At 40.1% G+C, this 22,522-nt stretch overlaps 1 protein-coding gene across 5 annotated transcripts in view; it reads left to right on the forward strand.

The window, feature by feature from the left end:
* Positions 1–22,522, forward strand: part of kif21a (kinesin family member 21A) — a 157,230-nt gene that overhangs the window by 3,871 nt on the left and 130,837 nt on the right. For all 5 annotated transcript variants that reach the window (XM_048553734.2, XM_048553737.2, XM_048553736.2 and 2 more), the window contains exons 2-4: positions 19,290–19,512; positions 20,493–20,675; positions 21,551–21,700. In XM_048553734.2, coding sequence (XP_048409691.1) covers positions 19,290–19,512; positions 20,493–20,675; positions 21,551–21,700 — 556 coding nt within the window. The remainder of the gene's footprint in view (positions 1–19,289; positions 19,513–20,492; positions 20,676–21,550; positions 21,701–22,522) is intronic.

A 22,522-nucleotide genomic window follows, 5' to 3' on the forward strand; every position in this document is an offset into this window, starting at 1 on the left:
TGTTTTGTATTATCAGTGCATGTTACTGCTGCCAAGAGCATAGTTCGGAGGCAGTTTACAAAGGTTTCCTGAGTTATCCCTAATGATGCCAGGTATCTGTTTTTTAGATTTTTGAAATACTGCAGGGGTGGGGGGGGGGGGGGGGAATAAGAGTTTGAAAAAAAAAATTTTTCTTAATTTTAAGGGTCAGTATTTAATTTTCATTGATTCTGTTGTGCTTTCTCTGTGAGACAGTATGCAATTTTTGTGGTTTGCTTTTATCAGTGGTGAGTGTATTATTTGAGTTAAAAATCAGTGTTAAGATCTGTGGCATGTTCAAGGAAACAGTTGCCTAATTTTGCAGTTTGTGCTATTTGTGCTGTGTTTCCTCACACAATGTAAACATTTGTTTATGCAGTAATACAGTTGTGTCCTGCAGTACAGTAGTAGGAGAAATAGACTATGTTGTACTCTGTTTTATCCCAAGAAATTGTTCCGTTTCTTTGGTAAACCTCAAAATAGGCTAATGATTCATTCACTGTGTGTATTGATGACTGGTTCAACAAATCTTAAATCAATTTGTAATCATGCTGCTAACGGGTTTGAATCGATCAGTGACTCGGACACTTTTGTGAATGCAAGGTCTTACTATGGCATCACGTGTACTCAGTGGTAACCTTTGTCTGAACGTTCACGTCTATCTTTCAAACTTGACGAACAGAAGAATAAAAATAGAAAATGCTGGAAATACCTATCAGGTCTTGCAGAATCTGTGGAGAGAGACAGCTAGGTCCCTGATCTTTACATCAGAAGCGGAGCTAAAACATAGTATTGTAGGTTTTGACGAATTGAAAGAGGGTGTGGGAAGACGAACTGTAGAGAAGCTCAATGCTGGGTTGAAAGGAAGCTGAAATTGGTAAAAGTTTCTTGGTGCAAATCCAAAGGAATCGGTAATGGGGCAACTAAAGAGACACAAGTGGGGCTTGGGTCTTTTGATCAGTGTCAGAAATCCTATTTTTGGACGAAAAAACCATGCTCTGCTTTGGAGGAGACATCAGGACGAGGATTGGGGTGGAGTCTATACTCAGTTTGCAGTTATCCAGCGAGTAGAAGATCCGAGCCTTGTATGTCAAGGAATTATGATTGGCAGGATAGTTGCTGTCTGGACTCCGATAGAAAATAAGGGCAAAATTTTACATTTTAGATATTTCTGTTTTTTGGTTTAAGGGCACTCTATCTGTCTTGAGGCCAGAAATATTTAGTGTCCATTTGAAAGACTGCATGCAGTTTTGCGAGCTTGGATTAAGCTTATCACAATGTCACAGGCCAAGTTAAGGACGGAGTGGGAGAATGGTGGAGAATTAAAATAATAAACTACTGGAAACTTAGTATCATGCACAATGAGTGGAGGTGTTCTACAAAGTGGAATTGCATTTAGTCGTGTCAGTGTAGAAGGGAACCGCATCATGAGCAGGGAACAATGTATGCTGTTAATGAAGCTCAAGAAAATCACTTTCAGTTGAAAAGAGTGCGTTCAAGCCTTAGCGGTAGTGGATGGTTTGTTCAACTCAGCAACTACACTTGCCCCACACCACCTCCCTCTCCCCTATCCCGGGCCCCAAGATGACTTTCCATATTAAGCAGAGGTTCACCTGTACATCTGCCAATGTGGTATACTGTATCCATTGTACCCGGTGTGGCCTCCTTTACATTGGGGAAACCAAGCGGAGGCTTGGGGACAGCTTTGCAGAACACCTCTGCTCAGTTCGCAGTAAACAACTGCACCTCCCAGTCGCGAACCATTTCCACTCCCCCTCCCATTCTTTCGATGACATGTCCATCATGGGCCTCCTGCAGTGCCACAATGATGCCACCCAAAGGTTGCAGGAACAGCAACTCATATTCCGCTTGGGAGCCCTGCAGCCCAATGGTATCAATGTGAACTTCACCAGCTTCAAAATCTCCCCTTCCCCCACCGCATCCCAAAACCAGCCCAGTTCGTCCCCTCCCCCCACTGCACCACACAACCAGCCCAGCTCTTCCCCTCCACCCACTGCATTCCAAAACCAGTCCAACCTGTCTCTGCCTCCCTAACCTGTTCTTCCTCTCACCCATTCCTTCCTCCCACCCCAAGCCGCACCTCCATCTCCTACCTACTAACCTCATCCCACCTCCTTGACCTGTCCATTTTCCCTGGACTGACCTATCCCCTCCCTACCTATACACTCCTCTCTCCATCTTCAGTCCACCTCCCCCTCTCTCCCTATTTATTCCAGAACCCTCACCCCATCCCCTTCTCTGATGAAGGGTCTAGGCCCGAAACGTCGCTTTTGTGCTCCTGAGATGCTGCTGGGCCTGCTGTGTTCATCCAGCCTCACATTTTATTAACTTTCACTAGTCTTTGTGTTTCAGGATTATTTAAAACCAGTTAGGATCCCTAGGATTGCTAGTTAATCATTGGCCATTTAAGAAAATGGCTTGAAGGTTTGTATTCCTCTTCAGTTCTTCCCCATTTGTGTGGTAGCATCTCTGTTCATAGGAGTGGCCGTTTTATGCCTCCATATGATCTGTCATTTCGTGCTTGAACTGGGATACAACTCCATATACCTGTCTTGCCCCAATATTTCTTATGGCATTAAAAGAATTTGTTAAACTCTTTAATGAGATTGACTGAGGTGTTTCCAAGCTCCACTCCTCCAAGGTTTGGCTCTCATATTTGAACTATGTTCCCTCATCTGGGACACCACTCTGGAGCTAGGATGGGCAGAAATTCCATTTTTATTTTGAAAACTGCGAGGAAATCGCACCTTAGCCATTTAAACTGTGGGGAATATGTCCTAATTTGATGTTTTTTTTGTGACTTTTGTTTCCATCTACATTGCTGACAACGTTCCTTATCCTTGAGTCATTAGCAGATTTTTTTTCTGAACAGTATTCAGATTGTGTATCCTTTGAGTCATGAGTTTATATTGTCTACAGTGTTTGATTTTCATTGCCTATTCTTCAAGTTCTGTTTGCACCCAAATTGTAGTTGTACACTGCTTTCTGAGGTAGCTCTCATTATCCTGCAGTCCATCTTCCAAGCATCCAGCCAACAGTGATCCTGCGGCAGTCCTCTTTTTTTGTAGACAAATTAGATTTAATGTGCTTCTCACCATGTTTCCTGAGTAAAGCCTTTATAAGTATACAAATTGCAAAGTTATATGTAACTGTTCTGGTGAAAGTGAGGGCTGTCTTCTGTTTAAAATAATTTATCATAGAGATTTGGTGTTAAAGCTGTTGCAAAACTAGGCATTAATCGGAAATGGAAAAGCAGAAGATCAAGCAACAAGAATGTTTAACAGGCTTTTTTTTGGACTAAGATATGACATTCAGTGAGTTCACGTCTCAGTAGACTATGAATTGATTTAACTAATAAGTTACTTGAACAAAAGGGCAACTAACATTTTATTGAGTAAAACTTTCTGTGAGACGACTGCTGGGGATGTGGGCTAATTTCTCTGAAGTTTTACTTTTTTATATATATGTAATTTTTATTTACAGCTTGCTTTTGGTTTCAATGAGAGAATATTCTCTCTTTTTTATATCTCTTGATCTAAACTAAAATCTAGCATGGTTTTTCTCTGAATTGAGGTGTATCGGATTCCATATTGTGCTCATTTTCTTGTCTGCAAGAGTTGGACTGGTACTAACTGGGAGCTGTTGCTTAACTTTCGAGGTTCAAAAGAGTTGTTATTACAGTCAGTCCTGATTAGCCAATTTTCAGCTGATAGTTCAAAGAAAGCCTGATGGAACAAATATCCTCAGTGAAGCTAGTAACTTGTCGACTTATCCTAAAATGTTGACACAACCTTTAGCTCTTTAGATTTAGTTATTTCTAATGTTCCTTGTCTTTGTCTTTTACAGATAATGAGAAATTTGATTAACTTTTGTATTGCTGCCTTTGTTGGACTTAAGTATTGTAAATTATGGGTATAATTGTGTCCAGCAGTTGCTTTAGATTGTTGATATATAGTTTCTATGTTGCCTTATAATCCAAATTTACATTCTAAATTTTCACAACTGGATATATTCTTAGTAAAGAATAAGATTCATTGTAGAGCTGCGTTTATAATTTGGGAAGAAAGTAGCTAGAGATATCTTAAGTTAGGATTCTAAGTGGCAGCCTATTATCTGATCAAGTGATTGAGTAAAGGGGTCATGTAGAACCATTTAACATAGCTGAGATAACAAGGTGTAGAGCTGGATGAACACAGCAGGTCGAGCAGGAAAGCTGACGTTTCAGGCCTATACCCCCCCTTCAGTTTTCTGAAGGAGGGTCTCGGCCTGAAACGTCAGCTTTCCTGCTCCTATGATGCTGCTTGGCCTGCTGTGGTTATCCAGCTCTACACCTTGTTATCTCAGATTCTCCAGCATCTGCAGTTCCTACTACCTCATTTTAACATAGCTGTCTGGTTCAGATCAGATTCCCTACAGTGTGGAAACAGGCCTATCGGCCCAACAAGTCCACGCCGCCCCTTGATTAAATTGCAAGCATGTAATCATTCTCTGTTACCTACATAGAATTGTTTGTGTGTTCAAATTAAAAATGCCTTGGAAGCTGTTTGTGTATTTGTTAAATTTAAATTTAAAAAGTCTTGGCTGGTTATTGCATAGAACTGCATACAAATATTTAATTATTCTCTGCTCCACCCTCAACATTTTTGATTAAACAAGATTGACAAAATCTTGTGCAGAGACAAGAACTCAGACAATCTGTGAGACGTTCTCAACTTTATATGGCAAATCTATTCTGTTTTCAATCACTTAGCTGTTAATGTGACAAACGTGAATGCTAAATTATTTTTAATTTTGCTGATATTGCATCTGGGTTGAATTCTAAATTGGAAATAGATTTTCTTTCATATTTTGAATCAAAATTGTCAATAAAGCTAGTTAATTGTACATTTTGAGAACTAACACTGTTTATCTCCATTTATTGATGTCGGCAAATAGGATGAAATTTCATCCATTACAAATAGAATGGAATAGTTGGTTGACCTGCTTTGGTAGATGTAAAGGTGTGACGGCTTCGGCGTGCAACCTGTCGCTTGTTATGCAACTACATTAGTTTAACGCTAATATTTGAAGTTCATGTTTGGCTTTCAGTTATAATTTCTGGATTTGTATGATTCTACAGTGTTGCATTAAATGATATTAGTAGTGTAGTGCATTGTGACATTACTGCAGATTTGTGTGCAACAACTTTATAAGTTCAAGAAAATTTCAGAAGTAAGGTTATGTGTTGATTATTGCATTTCTTTAAATCTGCCCCTTGTTTTTCCTTTATCATCTTATGTGCTGTCTTTTTTTTGTCTCCATTCCATTCAAAGGGATTGATTACTCAGTGTAAATCTTGAAAGTTAAATCAACAATCTCTAGCAAACAGTAAATGTAGATTTGGAAGAAAGATTTTGGTGAATCTTCACATTTTCAGAACTTAGCAGTCTAAGTGGAAGTGCATGTTAAGCTGCTGAGAGCGCTGATTCTAATTTCACATCACCTCGATTCAGCAACATTGTAAAGTAGGACAACAAAATGTGAGGCTGGATGAACACAGCAGGCCAAACAGCATCCCAGGAGCACAAAAGCTGACGTTTCGGGCCTAGACCCTTCATCAGAGAGGGGGATGGGGGGAGGGGGAACTGGAATAAATAGGGAGAGAGGGGGAGGTGGACTGAAGATGGAGAGAAAAGAAGATAGGTGGAGAGGAGAGTATAGGTGGGGAGGTAGGGAGGGGATAGGTCAGTCCAGGGAAGACGGACAGGTCAAGGAGGTGGGATGAGGTTAGTAGGTAGGAGATGGAGGTGCGGCTTGAGGTAGGAGGAAGGAATGGGTGAGAGGAAGAACAGGTTAGGGAGGCAGAGACAGGTTGGACTGGTTTTGGAATGCAGCGGGTGGAGGGGAAGAGCTGGGCTGGTTGTGTGGTGCGGTGGGGGGAGGGGACGAACTGGGCTGGTTTTGGGATGCGGTGGGGGAAGGGGAGATTTTGAAGCTGGTGAAGTCCACATTGATACCATTGGGCTGCAGGGCTCCCAAGCGGAATATGAGTTGCTGTTCCTGCAACCTTTGGGTGGCATCATTGTGGCACTGCAGGAGGCCCATGATGGACATGTCATCGAAAGAATGGGAGGGGGAGTGGAAATGGTTCGCGAATGGGAGGTGCAGTTGTTTATTGCGAACCGAGCGGAGGTGTTCCGCAAAGCGGTCCCCAAGCCTCCGCTTGGTTTCCCCAATGTAGAGGAAGCCACACTGGATGCAGTATACCACATTGGTAGATGTGCAGGTGAACCTCTGCTTAATGTGGAAAGTCATCTTGGGGCCTGGGATGGGGGTGAGGGAGGAGGTGTGGGGGCAAGTGTAGCATTTCCTGTGGTTGCAGGGGAAGGTGCCGGGTGTGGTGGGGTTGGAGGGCAGCGTGGAGTGAACAAGGGAGTCACGGAGAGAGTGGTCTCTCCGGAACGCAGACAAGGGTGGGGATGGAAAAATGTCTTGGGTGATGGGGTCGGATTGTAGATGGCGGAAGTGTCGGAGGATGATGCGTTGTATCCGGAGGTTGGTGGGGTGGTGTGTGAGAACGAGGGGGATCCTCTTTGGGCGGTTGTGGCGGGGGTGGGGTGTGAGGGAAGCGGAATGTGAGTTGCTGTTCCTGCATCCCAGAGCCCTCACCCCATCCCCCTCTCTGAAGGGTCTAGGCCCGAAACGTCAGCTTTTGTGCTGCTTGGCCTGCTGTGTTCATCCAGCCTCACATTTTGTTGTCTTGGATTCTCCAGCATCTGCAGTTCCCGTTATCACATTGTAAAGTAGCAGGCATATGGTGCCAAATTTGAGGCAAGGTAGAATTGGATGAGTCAGCTCATTCTGAATAATTAGGTAAAAAAACATGAACAGGTCAACAATAGCAGATATCTGAAAAGCAAATTACAAAACGTAAGAATAAAATGAGGCAGTCTTCCTATTAATGTTATTTCACTAAAATGTCTAATTTGGAAAGATATGTATTAACTTGTTGTGTTACTGAATTTTGGACTAAAGTTAAGCCATAGATATTTTACAGCTTGTTAATTCAGATTTCCGGCATCTGTGATATTTTGCTTTTACTTTCCAATATGATAGCTTATACCATATTGGTTAATTTGGTTGCTTATTACCTGATGTGTTTAAAGAGCCTTTCTCTGGCTTGTCAGTCTACACCCCAAATGCTGCAGAAGTTGTCAGTGGGCAGATGTAGTGTACAATTCGCTGGTCTTTATTTTCTCTGTGCTTCTCTCATCCAGTTGAGCATTCTGTTTTTTGCTCATTTCAGCTAATGCCCCTTCAGAAATCACTGCCACCAGCAACTGCCTCCCAGTTGTCAGTGTGGGTGTCTGCCTACTGCAAACCTTGTTTCCAGCTGCCCTTGGAGCAGAGATATTGACATCCAACAGGAAAATGGGAGGGGATTTAAAAGCAAGGCCCTCAGGAGGTGCAAGTGTCACAGTGAAGGAAGAAAGCACTAAAATTTCAACAAAAGACTTCCATCAGCCAGGACTATGGCAGAGGAAAGAAGGGTAGACTTACTGGATTCTGAAATCCAAATTAACTTCAACTGAATGACTTGGTCTTACTAAGTACAGTACCACTCCACATACAAGTGTGTCTAGATAAGGTTCACCGATTTATTATGTGATCAAAATAATTGTAAAAGAAATGACACTTAACCAGACTATGGACTCAGCCGTCCCACAACAAAATAGCGATGCTTAGGTGGCTGGGGTGCTGTATCCTCTTTTTACCTCCGTGCATATGTAACTGTCATAAAGCAGACTTTGTTAACCCTTTCCAAATCTCAGCCTCTGTGATATTCAGACATGCCTCTGAATCTTGATTGTTCCTGTCATTGCATAATCAGATTCTTATTTGGCTCAGCGCACAATATTTCAATGGTCATCTGTTGACACAAATCCCAATTATCTACAAATTGTTCTTTTAGAATTTTAAATCACCTCCACATATTATGACACACCTGTCAGGGTCGGTGGGACTTGAACCTCAACTTTCTGGCTTAGAAATATGGATACTACCACTGACACAACATCACTAGGCGAGCGTGAAGTTTCAGATCAGATAGATGTCTAAGTGGGAAAACTGTGGCTGGGTCAGCTGCTTGGAAGGCATGTATGCTGCACACTGTATTATCGTCGCTGACTGAGCTCTTAAGATCTCTTCACTAGTGTGATCACCCTGGTCATTATCACTTGTACTTTTTAAGGAATTTTCATACTTACCGCTGATAAGCAAAGCAGACATCAAAATGCTGTATCTGTTTAGGATGGGGATATATTCTACCATGTCCTCTGGTTGATACTGCATAGTCATTGTCTCAGTTTTTTTTCTTATTTGGTAAGAATTTCTCATTAAATGTTGTCCATGACAGTGACTGTTTGATTTTTTTTTAAGAAGCCTTATGCTTGGTGATGTTTGTCTTTATGGGTGTCTGGAGCCAGTTTCTTAACTCAGGATATAGTAAATAATTTGCATGTAACCATTAAACTAGAGAGTGATAATGCAAATTATAAAAAATGTGATACTTTGTGCACCTTGTTATACACCCTGAAGTTATAACAAACTGTATAAAAGATAGGAGGTATTAAGGTATTCCTATCCGTTGAGTCATTACTTGGTCTTCAGTAAAAATTTGAAAGGATAACTTAATGCAAATTACATTTGTTCAAATCTAATTACTTCTTTTCTCAACTCTAAATTGAATCGAAGCTAATGTAGAACACAGCTACTGCATTTTCTTCTCCCTTGTGCACTTAATCTCTTTTAGTCTTCCTTTTATTGATAACAACATAGCCTTCTGATAAGCGTACAGTGAGTTCAGGGAATATGGTCATGTTTAACCTTGATTGAAGGTTCAGTGTAGCTCTGTAAAATCTTGTGGTGTACCTATTTGTCAAGGGATTAAGTATTGTTGCATGGTATAAAGTGAAGTCTGTGTAGGTTATGGTAAGGCAGAACAATACAATATTCAGTTAATTGATATTTATACTTCTCGTGTTTATAAATAAGTTAATCATGAAATGTCAATCTTCCTACTCGTCCTCCAAAACAGAGGTGCAGACTAAGCTGACGAATTGAGTCCTTAACTTAAGCATGAGCGCACACCATCTTCATTTCGTTAGCTGTAGTATACTATCTCCCATTTCTTTCACACGTTACCTGAGGGGGACAAAATGGAGTTGTTGGTTAAAGTCAAATATTAGTGAGCCCTAATTAGCTGTAACATGCTGAGCATAACGATGAGATACTATCACTTGAGCTTACTCTGAACTTAATTGGAACAAGACCTTGATTATACCATATTTTTATAAACTAATTTTTTTTGGCTGAAAGGAAATTGGATTGTCCAAATATTTAAGCTAAGCAATGTAAATACAAGTTTTGTGCTAAATTGATCAAACAATTTGAATTAGGTAGCTTCAAATTGGGGTGCGAATCAGATGTATAAACATGTACAAAGTTGTAGTTCCATATGTTCTAAATTTATTTTGGAAAGTTGTTTATAGTATGTTGAAATGTTAATAGCAGAATGAAAAACAGAAATTGCTGGAAAAGCTGAGCAGGTCTGACAACATGTGAGGAGAGAAATCAAAATCAATCTTTTCCAAACCACCATCAGTTCTCAGGAAGGGTCACTACATCTGAAACATTAGGTGATTTATCTCCACAGATGCTGCCAGACCTGCTGAGCTTTTCCAGCAATTTTTGTCTTTTCCTTATTTCCAGCATCTGTGGTTTTTATTTAGCAGAAATAAGAATTTGATTAACTTGAAATGCTAAAATGTCATGTTCCAAATGTTAGTAATTTGGCCTGTTTTCACAAATTTTATTAGCTGCTTGGTTTGAATACATGTGAATTATTTTGTAACTGGCTGTGTCAGTTACAGGCTGGCAACAGTTATTTGAAGTGAAGATGTCAGCAGACATGTTGTTCAGCAGGAATAATGTAGGCACTGTTCTAAGCAGCAGCTGAGATATGAAGCATCGTGGGATTTTTCTAAATAAATTTCAAGTCAAAAGATTAGAGTTTTCCTTGGCTAATGCATCCTACGTAATCAAAAATACGGTTTTGGTGCTGGAATGAGTTTTGCCAGTTAGGCAGAAAAATGATAGTTGATATTTTTCTATCGTTTCAAAAATTACTTGTACGTAAATAAGAAACAAACTAATGATGGGATGTGTTATTGTAAAGGAAAATTAAAAATTGTTAGGTATTTCTTGGGGATTATCTAGGACCTGAAGTGTGAATTTTGAAGCTTGGTACAGTGCCATCACGACAGTAATTTTCTTTCTGGAGTGTATCGTGTCACTGATAAGATAATGCTGCGTTACTGATGCTGCAAGAAACCAACTTTCTATGTATCTGATATTTAGGCAACATTCTCATCAGGCAAAAGTGGGCATGGAGATGCATTTGCTTGAGATGTGTGTAATTGTTCTGTTTTCCTCCAACATCTTGTACTGCTCATTGTTTACACCACACTGCATGATGTATTTTCTCTTACGCCCCACAGTTAAGAATTTGCTGTATTTGCCTGCTTCCTAAGTTTTTAAAACAAAATTCTTTGTTCTTTTCTCCTCCTTTGCCATTTCTTTTAAAAAAAAGTTTCCTGTTGTCGTTTTCAATCCCTGACCTTCCTGGACCTCTCTGTCTCCGTCTCTAGAAACTGATGTCCATTTCAAGCCCACCGATTCTCATAGCTACCTAGAATACACCACCTCCCACCCACCTTCTCGTAAAAATTCCTATTCCCAATTCCTTTGCCTCTGCTGCATCTGCTCCCAGGATGAGGCATTCCACTCCCGTACATTCCAGATGTCCTCGTTCTTCAAGGACCGCAACATCCCCCACCCCGGCCCCCCAGTGCAGTTGTCAAGAACGCCCTCGACCGTGTCTCCCGCATTTCCCACAACTCATCCCTCACACTCCGTCCCTGCAATAACCGCCAAAAGAGAATCCCCCTAGTCCTCACGTACCACCCCATCATCCTCTGACACTTCTGCCATCTACAATCCAACCCCACCACCAAAGGCATTTTTCCATCCCCACCCTTGTCTGCCTTCCAGAGACACCACTGTCTCTGGGATTCCCTTGTCCACACCACACTCCCCTCCAACCTCATCACACCCAGCACTTTAAGTGATACACTGCCCCCCTACACACAAATGCGCACACATAAACACACCCCTCCTCCCTCAACCCCATCCCAGGCTCCAAGAAGACTTTCCACACCAAGCAGATGTTCACCTGCACATCTGCCAATGTGGTGTACTGCATCCGCTGTACCCGTTGTGGCTCCCTCTGCATTGGGGAAACCAAGCGGAGGCTTGGGGACTGCTTTGCCCAAGACCTCCGCTTGGTTCGCAATAAACAACTGCACCTCCCAGTTGCGAACCATTTTAACTCCCCCTTGCATCCCTTAGACAGCATGTCCGTCCTAGGCCTCCTGCAGTGCCATAATGATGCCACCCGAAGGTTGCAGGAACAGGAACTCATATTCCACTTGGGCTGCAGGGTTGCCAATGGGATCAGTGTGGATTTCACGAGCTTCAAAATTTCCCTTCCAACACTGCATCCCAAAATCAACCCAGCTTGTCCCCACCTCCCTAACCTGTTCTTCGTCTCGCCCATCCCCTCCTCCCACCTCAAGCCGCACCTCCATACCCTACCTACTAACTTCATCCCACCCCCTTGACATGTCCGTCCGTCCTCCCCGGACTGACCTATCCCCTCCCTACCTCCCCACCTATCTTCTCCTTTATCCATCTTCGGTCCGCCTCCCACTCTCTCCCCATCCCCCTCCCTGATGAAGGGTCTAGGCCCGAAACGTCAGCTTTTGTGCTCCTAAGATGCTGCTTGGCCCGCTGTGTTTGTCCAGCTCCACACTTTGTTATTTCACTTCTTAAAATTGTTTTTATCAAACCGTCTGGATATGCTATGAAACACATCTGGATCATCACTTCCTGAGTGGGATTTGAATAGATTTTTCAAGCTTGTATAATACAGTTGCACCACAAGACTCCTCCTTCTTTCTTAATTATTGTGTTGCAACATGCACCTGATTACCTTTGCTTCCAAGTCTGACACGATCAGAACAGGTGGTTAGTTGTCGTGATTTCGGCCTGGCTGACTTCTAGCTGCCAGTGAGCTTGCTATCAAAGTATGTCTGTCTTCATGTGAAATATCAGCTTTCTTGACATAGAAGGACAAGGCACAAACAATACCTTTATTTCAGCTATGGGCTTCATTTGCAAGAGCAGTTTGTGTGGGAGAATCTTTTTGGAATCATGGCAAACGAAGTATGTCTTCTGAAGAGTGTTTTAAGAATTATTTTTAATTTGAGTTAGATTTGGCCAGTATGATCGGTCATGTGTATGCTGACATAAATGTAGCTGAAAAATTATTCAAAATATTTTGCCATTACTCTTGTTTAATAGTCGATCCAACTATTACATGAATTGAAAGCAGTTTTTCTCCATTTCTAATTTCTAAAGTAACTAGTGTGGTTTGCCTAAGTTCATTTTGGAAGCATGAAATATATGGGGAGAGCTCCTGTTGTTCAGCCAGTGGTTAATAAAAGTCCTTTTGCGATTTAAAGAATTTTTTTTACTGTCTGATGGTACTTGATCTGAACAATGGAAGTGTTTTTAATTATTTGTCTGTTAGCAGATCCGTGGGAACAGTAAGAGGGGAGGTACGATGATGGTGGTTAATGCCTGAGCATAGAGGAGGAGTGCATGTGGTCTTTGAGAACATGGTGAGAAGTTCATGATATTTGCACAGAAATGAAGGTGCTTTTACATCAGTTTCCACCCCGTCTGGAATCGGGACGTAACAAAATGAGAACTAACTTGCTCCTCTTTGAATAGTACCATGGGATCTTCTACACAACAGCATAACTTAACATAAGAGTTGGTAGCAGATATAGGCAATTCAGCCCTGTGAGCCTGCTCATTGCTAATCTGATCTCTGCCTCAGCTCCACTTTCCTGTCTGCTCTCCATGACCATTTATTTAACTGAGTAAATTTGAGGAGACAGAAATTTCAATGTCCTGCCATCTCAGATTGGAGCAGACCTCAAGTTAAACACCTTATCCAAAGGTAGCAAACCTGGCAATGCAACACCTGCCACTGTTGCACTGAAGTATTGTCTTAGACGATGTTCAAAAGTGTCTGGAATTAGTCTTCAACCTATTGAACCACCGATCTTCTGACTTGCATATGACAGTGCTATTGCTGAAATAAGACTAATGCACACTGTCGATCACTTGAGATTTGTTCTTTTTAAACTTATGGCTTCTCTTTTGTATCGTGCATAGACCTTAGATTTTACTTCTCATTATATCTGTATTGGAAGGAAATTACTTTTGTGCTTTAAATTTGTTCAAATTTAAATACCACGTAGATGATTGACCTTCTTTAATGGACTGAATTTCTTTTTGGTAAGTGCATATTAGATAATGGAAACATTTGCATTGGATTAACCTTGGGAGATGGTGGCATAGTGGTAATTTTATTGAATTAGTAATCCAGTAACCCAGGTTAATATTCTGGGTCATGTGTTCAAATTCAGCCATAGCTACTGACTGAACTTAAATTCGTTTTTAAACCTGGCATTGAAAACTAGTTTCAGAAATGGTGACTATACCATTGGTGAACCAGATTGTCATAGGAACCTATGTTCTCTTGGAAGGAAAGCTGTCCCCTGTATCTGTGGCTAGCCATGTATTCTTATGATTACATTTACTTGTAATTTTCCTGAACTGAGTAAGTGGTTGCCGAAGTGTTTTGCAGGGACTGTCCTTTGAAAAGTGATCTGTTGCACTAGAAAAGATTAGTGATCAGCTTTGAAAGGCAGGAGCATGTGTAAAGTATCCTCCCCGCTAAAATAGCAGATTGAATTGAATTAAATCTGGGTGTATGCTTCTGCTTTAATCATTAATTTGCTGGGTTTGCAAGATATTGAGCTTTGTGACATTCACCAAAGGTTGTAGAGTTGGTAGAGTACGCAAAATATGATTGTGGATGCTGAAGTCTTGAGAAAACTTTTAATTCCTGCAGTTGAAGTTTTCTGACTGTCAAAGTGTACATTGGCAGCTTTAAGAAACTATGGCAAAAGATTTCCGTGAAACTGGATCTTAGTAATTTGAGGCTTCTGAAAGCAAAAATTTGGGAGAATACCTTTTGTAGTTTTATATCACATGATAAATGGACTTATCACCTAGAATAGCTTGAATGGTTCTGCAACTTGGAGTGTTATCTTTGTGGTTTTAAGATAAAAATACATCTTTTTCAATTTGTTCTGTTAGTTTGTTTTGACTTTTGCCTGAAGCAGTGAATGCTCAAAGAATTTCAAGATTAGAAATCTGATCGAGAGTTTATCTTTCTCAAGTTGAAGTCTGATAATTCACATAAAGTTTACTTTTATAATCGATTAAACCAACATGAAGAGCTATCAAAAGTGTGATCTTCAAACTTGGATCATGTGAGATCAGCCATTTATAAATATTTGGATCAGCTGAAATTTTCCTTTTTAAAATAAGGACTCAAATTAGATATTGTAAAATAAACAAACTGGTTTATCAATGTCTTTTGGGCATCGTTTTGACACTGGCTTGTATCTAATGGAGTAGTTATATCCTTTAAGTTTCTTTGTTATCAATTTTTACCATTTTGGTGTCTGCATTATCATGGTGTGTTCATTATTTTGATACTGTTGTTTTAAATGTTATTTATTGAAAGTAAACTAATCTGAACCTAAATCTCCCTTGCAGCTGGAGCAAGATTCTTCATGTCTTGTGAACTTGGCAAAACTATTCATAACATTTCAGAATCTTGCCACTTGTTGTGTTTAGTGTCCTTGCCACTAAGCTGCTCTTTGTGCTCTCCTGTTTCAAACTCACTTTGACATCTTTTTCAGTTTTCATGAATGTACTCTTGTTTTCCAGCTTCTTGCACTTTTTTTGAGGAATGCTCAACCTCTGAGAACTGACATGTCCCTTACCAAATTTTTGCTTGCATTTTGTGCAAATGGTTGTGATGCTGAATTCTCTAGGGTCAATCTGGCAGTTGATTATGCCATCCTCCTTCAACTTTGCCCTGCTGTTCTGCTTATTAGAATGTCCTTGCTCTGTATATGAACTCATCAACTCTTCTGCAGCATTGACTTCTTTACACTGCTACCTGGAGAATCTAAGTCATATAAACTCCTTGTCATTTTGATCCTTGGGCTTCACTATGACAAAAGTAATCTGGATATGCAGGATTAACACGTGCTGATGAATTGAAAATTTATTCCGGACCTTTTGAGTTGTTTAGCTGGTGTCATATTTGTTTTCTACTCTTGAAGCATAATTTTCTCTTGTCCTGCACCTGCTGAGACTGTGACCTTTTGACCTCTGACACAGAAGCCATTGCCTTGCAAGTTCTTAGAGTGTATTTTGTCTTTCCATCCCATTTTTAAAATTAGTTATTTTAATGTCCTTCTGTTTGAGTGAGATTTTGAATTTTACCTTTTAATAGCATTCTTAATTTCCTCTTTGGCTGGAACTTACATATTTCGCTCCATTTTTATAATTCAGTAATGAACTCACTGCATCCCATCCAAACCTGAACCCATTCCTTTCCACCTGGACTTTTTTAAACAGTTCCGAGAGAAGTTTGCTTGACTCATTTGTTTACATTTACGGTTCTGTTTTTTTTGGTAAGCTAGAAGGCTGCTGTAAATAGAAGCTACTCCCTGTTTAAGTATCACCACTGTGAGTAATTGAGTAACTGCCCTGATCTTGAAATAACAGTAGCAAATGGTGAGTGTTTAAGTCCAATTTATTCCTGTTGTCAGTTAAGTCTGGCTCTCGGATGCATCTCAGTTTTGAGGTGACTGTATCCTATTCTTGGCAGAAATTCCAGGATTGCTGCTTCTATCCTTTTCTTTTCATCGAGTCCTAGAGATTGTCAACATGGTAACAGACCCTTTGGTCAACATGTCCATGCTGATCAGATATCCGAAATTAATTTAGTCCCACTTGTCAGCATTTGGCCCATAACCCCCTTATCCTTCCTATTCATATACCCATCCAGATGCCATTCAAATGTTGTAATTGTACCAACATCCACTGCTTCATCTGGCACGTCGTTCAATGTATGCACCACCCTCTGCGTGAAAACATTGCCCCTTAAGTCCCTTTTAAATCTACCCCTTCTCCTCTTAAACTAATGCTGCCTAGTTTTGGACTCCCTACCCTGGGGAAAAGAGCTTGGCTATTCACCCTATCCATGCACTTCATGATTTAATAAGCTTCTATGAGGTCACCCTTCAGCCTCCAATGCTGCTTAGGACATTTAATTGTGTTAAATGTGCAATATAAATAGTAGCTGTGCTGGTTCTGTCATGAACCATGATGAGGTACTGGTATAAATAAATAAGTACAGGAGCAGGAAATTAGACAGCAATGGAACCTAAAAGTTGCTGAATGATTCAATAGCAGAGTACTCTTACCATTATTGTTAATCCTACCCAAGATTCATGGCCAGTCAGAAAGCAGTTAGCATTCTTAGAGCAACAATGTGCAGCAAGTATCATCAGCTGGAGAAGTATGATCCCCTGGTTTTGGAACTTTAGTAGCAAGTGCTGCATCTGAGTTTCATAAACTACATCTTTGAGTGTGGTCGCTCTACAAGAGAAGGGCAGAGGGGAATTGGATGACCTAGAGACAGTCGAGTACGTGCCTCATGATCCTACAGGAATCCCCAAGTGTGTCTCACCGTAAGTAAATACATGTTAGATTAGCAAAGATGACAATCAAAGAAAGATGCCAGCAATCAGGATGGCATTTCTTCAAGGACATCCCTGGAGGAGAACCTTTGCGTTCTTAAAATTAAAGCTTTGGTAGCCAGCCTGTTAAACAAAACAAACAATTTTTTCCTTCTATCTGCTGGAATTACCAGGTAGCACATTTTGAGCTTAACCTTGTAAAATGAGAAACAAAGTCCCTCAATTTCTTTCATTTATTTGATTTCTATCATCTTCATTTTTATGGCTTTTCGATTTAACCTTCGAAGCAATGTTGCACTCTTGAATCTTGAGTGCAGCTTTGCCCTGCAGTATGTAAGCAAAAGCTCACTTGGTTAAGGTTTGGTAACTTTTGAAATAATGTTGATGAATGTCTTTTTCCATCTCTGCACAAGGAAGAGTAATGTATATTATCCATCATCTTCTGGGATTTTTGGCAAAATAGCCAATATAATTTGCACTGTATGGAGTAAAGTATATTGAGTTGACGTCTTGTAGACTTAACCATGAATGACAGATCTAATTTGGACTTTTTTTTAAAAGGTGGATTTTTTGTCTATAAAGTAATGCCAGGAATATCATCAATAGATATGCACATCATTAAATTTATTCCACTCTTAAGCCATAATAAGTAGGAACAAGGATAGGCCATTGAGCCCCTCAAGCCTGCTCCTCCATTCAGTAGGATCGAGGCTTGTCTGACACCCCTCATGCCCACTTTCCTGTCCTTTCTCCGTAACCCGTCATTCCTCTACTGATCTGTCTACCTCAGCCTTAAATATTCATGAGCATTTGCCCCCATATTTGTCTCAAGTTGTTCCAAAGACACTTTTTTAACCATCTGAATTATTTTTGTTTCCCATTCAAGAGCTTCTTCAAGTGGATACTTTTGGAGTGTAATGCTTGACATGAACTAGGGGTACACAATTAGAATTCATAACTTTGTAGTTAATTAGCATGCAGATTCTTTTATATGCAATTACTGATTATTAAGTAAACGACTGCTAACAGCTTTATTCTGTGCCAGTAACTCATTGGTCCCAAAGTAGTTTTGTTTGTATAAATTTCTCCTTTTCTACTCTGCCACTCATTGCCAACAGAAGTGAAATTGTTCAATCATGGCCAACTTCTGACCATTAATGTTGTCTTTTGGGGTTCTATGACATGCCCATTTGATTGTTTTGGCTATTTCTACACCGAGAGCCTTGCGTCTTTCCTCGGCAAAGTTTTTAAAGTAAATGCCTAAGGCAATCACAGAGAGATGGTTTGACCATTTAGTTCTAAGTTAGTAGAAAATAAGGTGTCCATTTGGAGTATAAGGTAGTTTCTTAAAAACTGGTTATGTAGGTGACAATGATAATGGGAACTGCAGATGCTGGAGAATCCAAGACAATAAAATGTGAGGCTGGATGAACACAGCAGGCCCAGCAGCATCTCCTGAGATGCTGCTGGTCCTGCTGTGTTCATCCAGCCTCTCTCTTTTTTTATGTAGGTGACAATGTTGCTTTACGAAATACCCCAATCTGAATTATAACCCTGGATTGTACATTATGCACTACCAGCAGCCTCGATTCCATTGTCCTGTTACTCCCTATTCTTCATTGCATCACATTTTGTGTGCCCCTCAACTACACTTAATTATTCAAAAGATTTAGTGACATCTTGTAACTCTTTGTACCAGTATTTAGCTGGCTGTTTTGATGTTGCAATATTGCAAATGCTGCAAATAAACAGAGACCTCCATCTGGCTATTTTTCCCAATATTAGTTGGTTCTCAAACTGAGACCGTTTGAAAATTTAATTGCCTTGTGATAAATATCAATTCTGGAAGCTAACATAATTTTGAATTCTGGAAGTCTAAGATGAAATGGCACTACATACTGCTTTGTGATGTGGTAAACAGCAGTGTGGTAAACTGCTAAATTTACACTTTGTAAATAAGACTGTACTGCATTATCTCATTCTAAGACAATGTCATTTGATATAGGTGACTTCTGTAGAACTGTCCTGTTAGTTCTAGACATCTGTTCTTTCCCATTTTCCCAAAGGTTTGAGAGCAGAATTTTGGAGTGATAAGTAGGTGAAATGATTGGTTTTTCTCCTCAAGAAGGCTAAGTCTACAATTTACAGATAAAGTTCACCTTTGTACAGTTCAAAAATATGTTTTCCAAGACAGTGCTCACAAGTTAATATCTTCTGCACAGCAGTTCTTCTGGTTAAAAGATAATATTTTCAATTTCTGTTGCACTAAAATAAATTGCCTTATGGATCAGGAACTGTAAATTAAGGAAATTACAGTACTTACTCAAATAGACATCACAAATCTTTTGGAAGGCACATACATTGAAACATGTGTGTGATATTACCGTGTGAAATTTTAATATCCTTGATTCAATTGGACATTGCACTCACAATCCCTTCTTTTCTGTACAGAATTCGTCCGCAACTGGCTAAAGAGAAAATAGAGGGATGTCATATTTGCACCTCTGTTATACCCGGAGAACCCCAGGTTGTACTTGGAAATGATAAAGCATTTACTTTTGATTTTGTTTATGACATGGACACTCAGCAGGAGGAGATTTATATGAAGTGTGTTGAAAAACTTATTGATGGTTGTTTGGAAGGTTACAATGCCACTGTTTTGGCATATGGTCAGGTGAGCAGTCATATTTCTATTGGACATTTTATATTCACAATATTTTAAAGAAAGGAAACTGTCAAACTATAAATGCTATAAATTGAAAGCTTGCTGAGGTAATTAGCTACTGGACAGAGCTGAGATTCAGCAGCATATTTCCCGGTTCAGTCTAGCCCTTCAAGTATTAGGGGGCGTCGTAGTGACGAATTTGCGGAGCACCTGCGCTCTGTTCACTAATCAACAACACCTTCCAGTTGCGAACCATTGTAACTCTCTCTCCCACTCCCTTGGTGACATCCTGGGCCTCTTCCTGTGCCACAATGATGCCACAATCAAACTGGAGAAACAACACACCTCCTTTTCTGCCTTGGGAGCCTACAGCCTCATCGCTTGCACATACGATTCACCAGTTTCGAAATCTCTCCATGTTGGCCTCGTCCCATATCCAGCCCTCCCCCCTCAACCCTGTCTCCTTGACCTGACACAACTTGTCCATCTTCACCAAGTATCCACCCTACTCTTCCCACTGACCAAACTCCACTACCCCTACCCACGCCCCACCCCTCCAAACTATTTATTACCCAGCTCCCTTTCCCCTCCCAGTCCTGATGAAGGGTCCAGGCCCAAAACGTCGATTCCTGCTCCTCTGGTGCCTAGCCTGCTGTGTTCCTCCAGCTCCACGCTGTATTGACTCTGACTGCAGCATCTGCCGTTCTTGCTATCTCTTGAGCAGAGTTCTGATGTTTTTCAAAGAGGGAAGCACAACTGGAAGGATGCTAAACTCTCTTATGAGAACCTCCTTGGTGACTAATTGCAGAATCTAAATCTTGCAATCAGACTTGCCTTACATCTACAAATCATGTGATGAGAAATGGAGAAAAAGTAAATTATTGCTTTTGAACACTGTAAAAGTTAAAACCCCTTCAGTGAAAACCAGTTTAGAAGACAAACAAAACACTTACTATTTTTTTTTAAATGCACATTTGGTCTTTTTACAGACTGGCTCTGGGAAGACATACACCATGGGGACTGGATTTGATGTCAACATTACTGAAATTGAACAGGGTATTATTCCACGTGCTGTCAAACATCTATATTGTGGTATCGAAGAGCGAAAACGTGTTGCCATTGAACGTGGATTGCCAGCACCAGAGTTCAAAGTTAATGCTCAGTTTCTTGAGGTGTGTAGTTTGGAGTTCAAAAGGGTCAAAATTGTTGTACTCACTTTCACCGATGTATAGCAAGGTTTCAGCATACCCCATTAATACGTATGTCGTGAACACCATATCGCCGATTTTATTTCATCCCATTCATGATACTTTAATTAGCTAGGCAAAACTGGAAAGTGTCCTGTACCTATTGATAGAATTGAATTCAGCTGTAGTTAACATGATGACTGTCAACATTGCTTAGCATAATTGGATACATGTTTAAATTAGTAGTAAGTGTTGTTCTAAAAGTTGGAATGAAGGTCTGTAAATTGAAATAATCCAAAATACTGTCGTCATGCATCATTTTGAAATGAATAAATCAAATGTGCTGCAAATTTAGATAACTCAAAATAAATTTAGTGAGCATCTAACCAGTATTAAAAATAATAGACATTTAGTTTAAGCCTGAGAAACACAGTTGAAGGTTGAATGTTCAGGATTATCTCCAAAGATTATGAAAAACAGAAATTCAGAAGCTCTTATTTGAATAGATTAGAGAAATGAGTGTTCAAAACAACAGTAGTCAAAATAAAGACAATGTTGCAACAGTGTTGGATACTGAAGCTGAGAGACTATTTATCCTTTGGGAATAAGTGATTGTGTTTTCAAAACTGGAATTCCTTGTTTCTATAAGTTTTCCTTCTGACTTGAGTTTTTAATTCTTTAAAAGAAATACTAAACTTGAGTTTTAACGTGGCAGACCTAACTCCCCTCGTCATAATTAATTTATCAGTTGATAGACCTCATATAATGTAATAAATATGTTTTTGACAGATGCATTGTTTTGTAAGATCTTCCATTTGTACATTCTGAAGTTAGTTGGCTCATTGTGATTTTCCTTTCAGCTTTATAATGAAGAAATTCTTGACCTATTTGATTCAATCCGTGACCTTGAGTCAAGACACAAAAAATCAAACATTAAGATCCACGAAGATGCAAATGGAGGAATTTACACTGTGGGAGTAACAACCCGTACTGTTAGCTCAGAAGCTGAGGTAAGAATTGAAGTTTAATCAAAAAAGTAATTAAGAAAATAGAGACGAATGCTCGGAAGATGGTTTTTGTCTGAGAAAAATGTGCCCTTCTGCAATGCGATGTGAAGCAAACATTTTTTGAAATGCAGACTGAAAACATCCCCCTTGCCCTTACGCAGTTGCCAAAATTTATACAATTAGCAGAATCTTATTTGAAACGTTGCAGAATAGAGCGTTTAAATTTAAAATGCATTTGGCAGTAAAGGGAGAAATTGTGAAACCCCTTGTAGAGATATTTGCATCATCCATAACTATGGGTGCGGTGGCTAATGTTGTACCCTTAAGGAAGATCATTAGGAGTCACTGGGAAACTGTAGACCTCTGAATCTACATCGGTTGTGGGTAAATTGTTAAAGGTGTTAATAAAAGGTAAGCTTTATGGACATTTAGGTGAAAATTGATCAGGGATAGTCAACATGGTGTTGTGCAAGGAAAACTGCCCCTCAACTTGGATTAAGGTTTTGGAGGAAGTTGCCAAAAAGATTGATGGCAGTGCAGTAGATGTTTGTTTGAATTTTTGTAAAGCCTTTGTCAAAGTTCCACATGGTAGACTAATTAGTGAAGTTAGGTCACATGGGGTTCAGGGTGAGCTTGCCAATTGGGTATATAATTGGCTTAATGGCAGGAGACAGAGTAATAGTGGAGGGTTACTTTTTGGACTGTAGGCCTGTGACCAGCAGAGTTCCACGTGGATTGTTTCTGGATACTCTTTTGTTTGTCATTTATATAAATGTTTGAGAACATAGAAGGCATGGTTAGTAAGTTTGCAGATGACACCAAAAT

The sequence above is a fragment of the Stegostoma tigrinum genome, chromosome 25 (assembly GCF_030684315.1).
Source record: "Stegostoma tigrinum isolate sSteTig4 chromosome 25, sSteTig4.hap1, whole genome shotgun sequence".
Taxonomy (NCBI): Eukaryota; Metazoa; Chordata; class Chondrichthyes; order Orectolobiformes; family Stegostomatidae; genus Stegostoma; species Stegostoma tigrinum.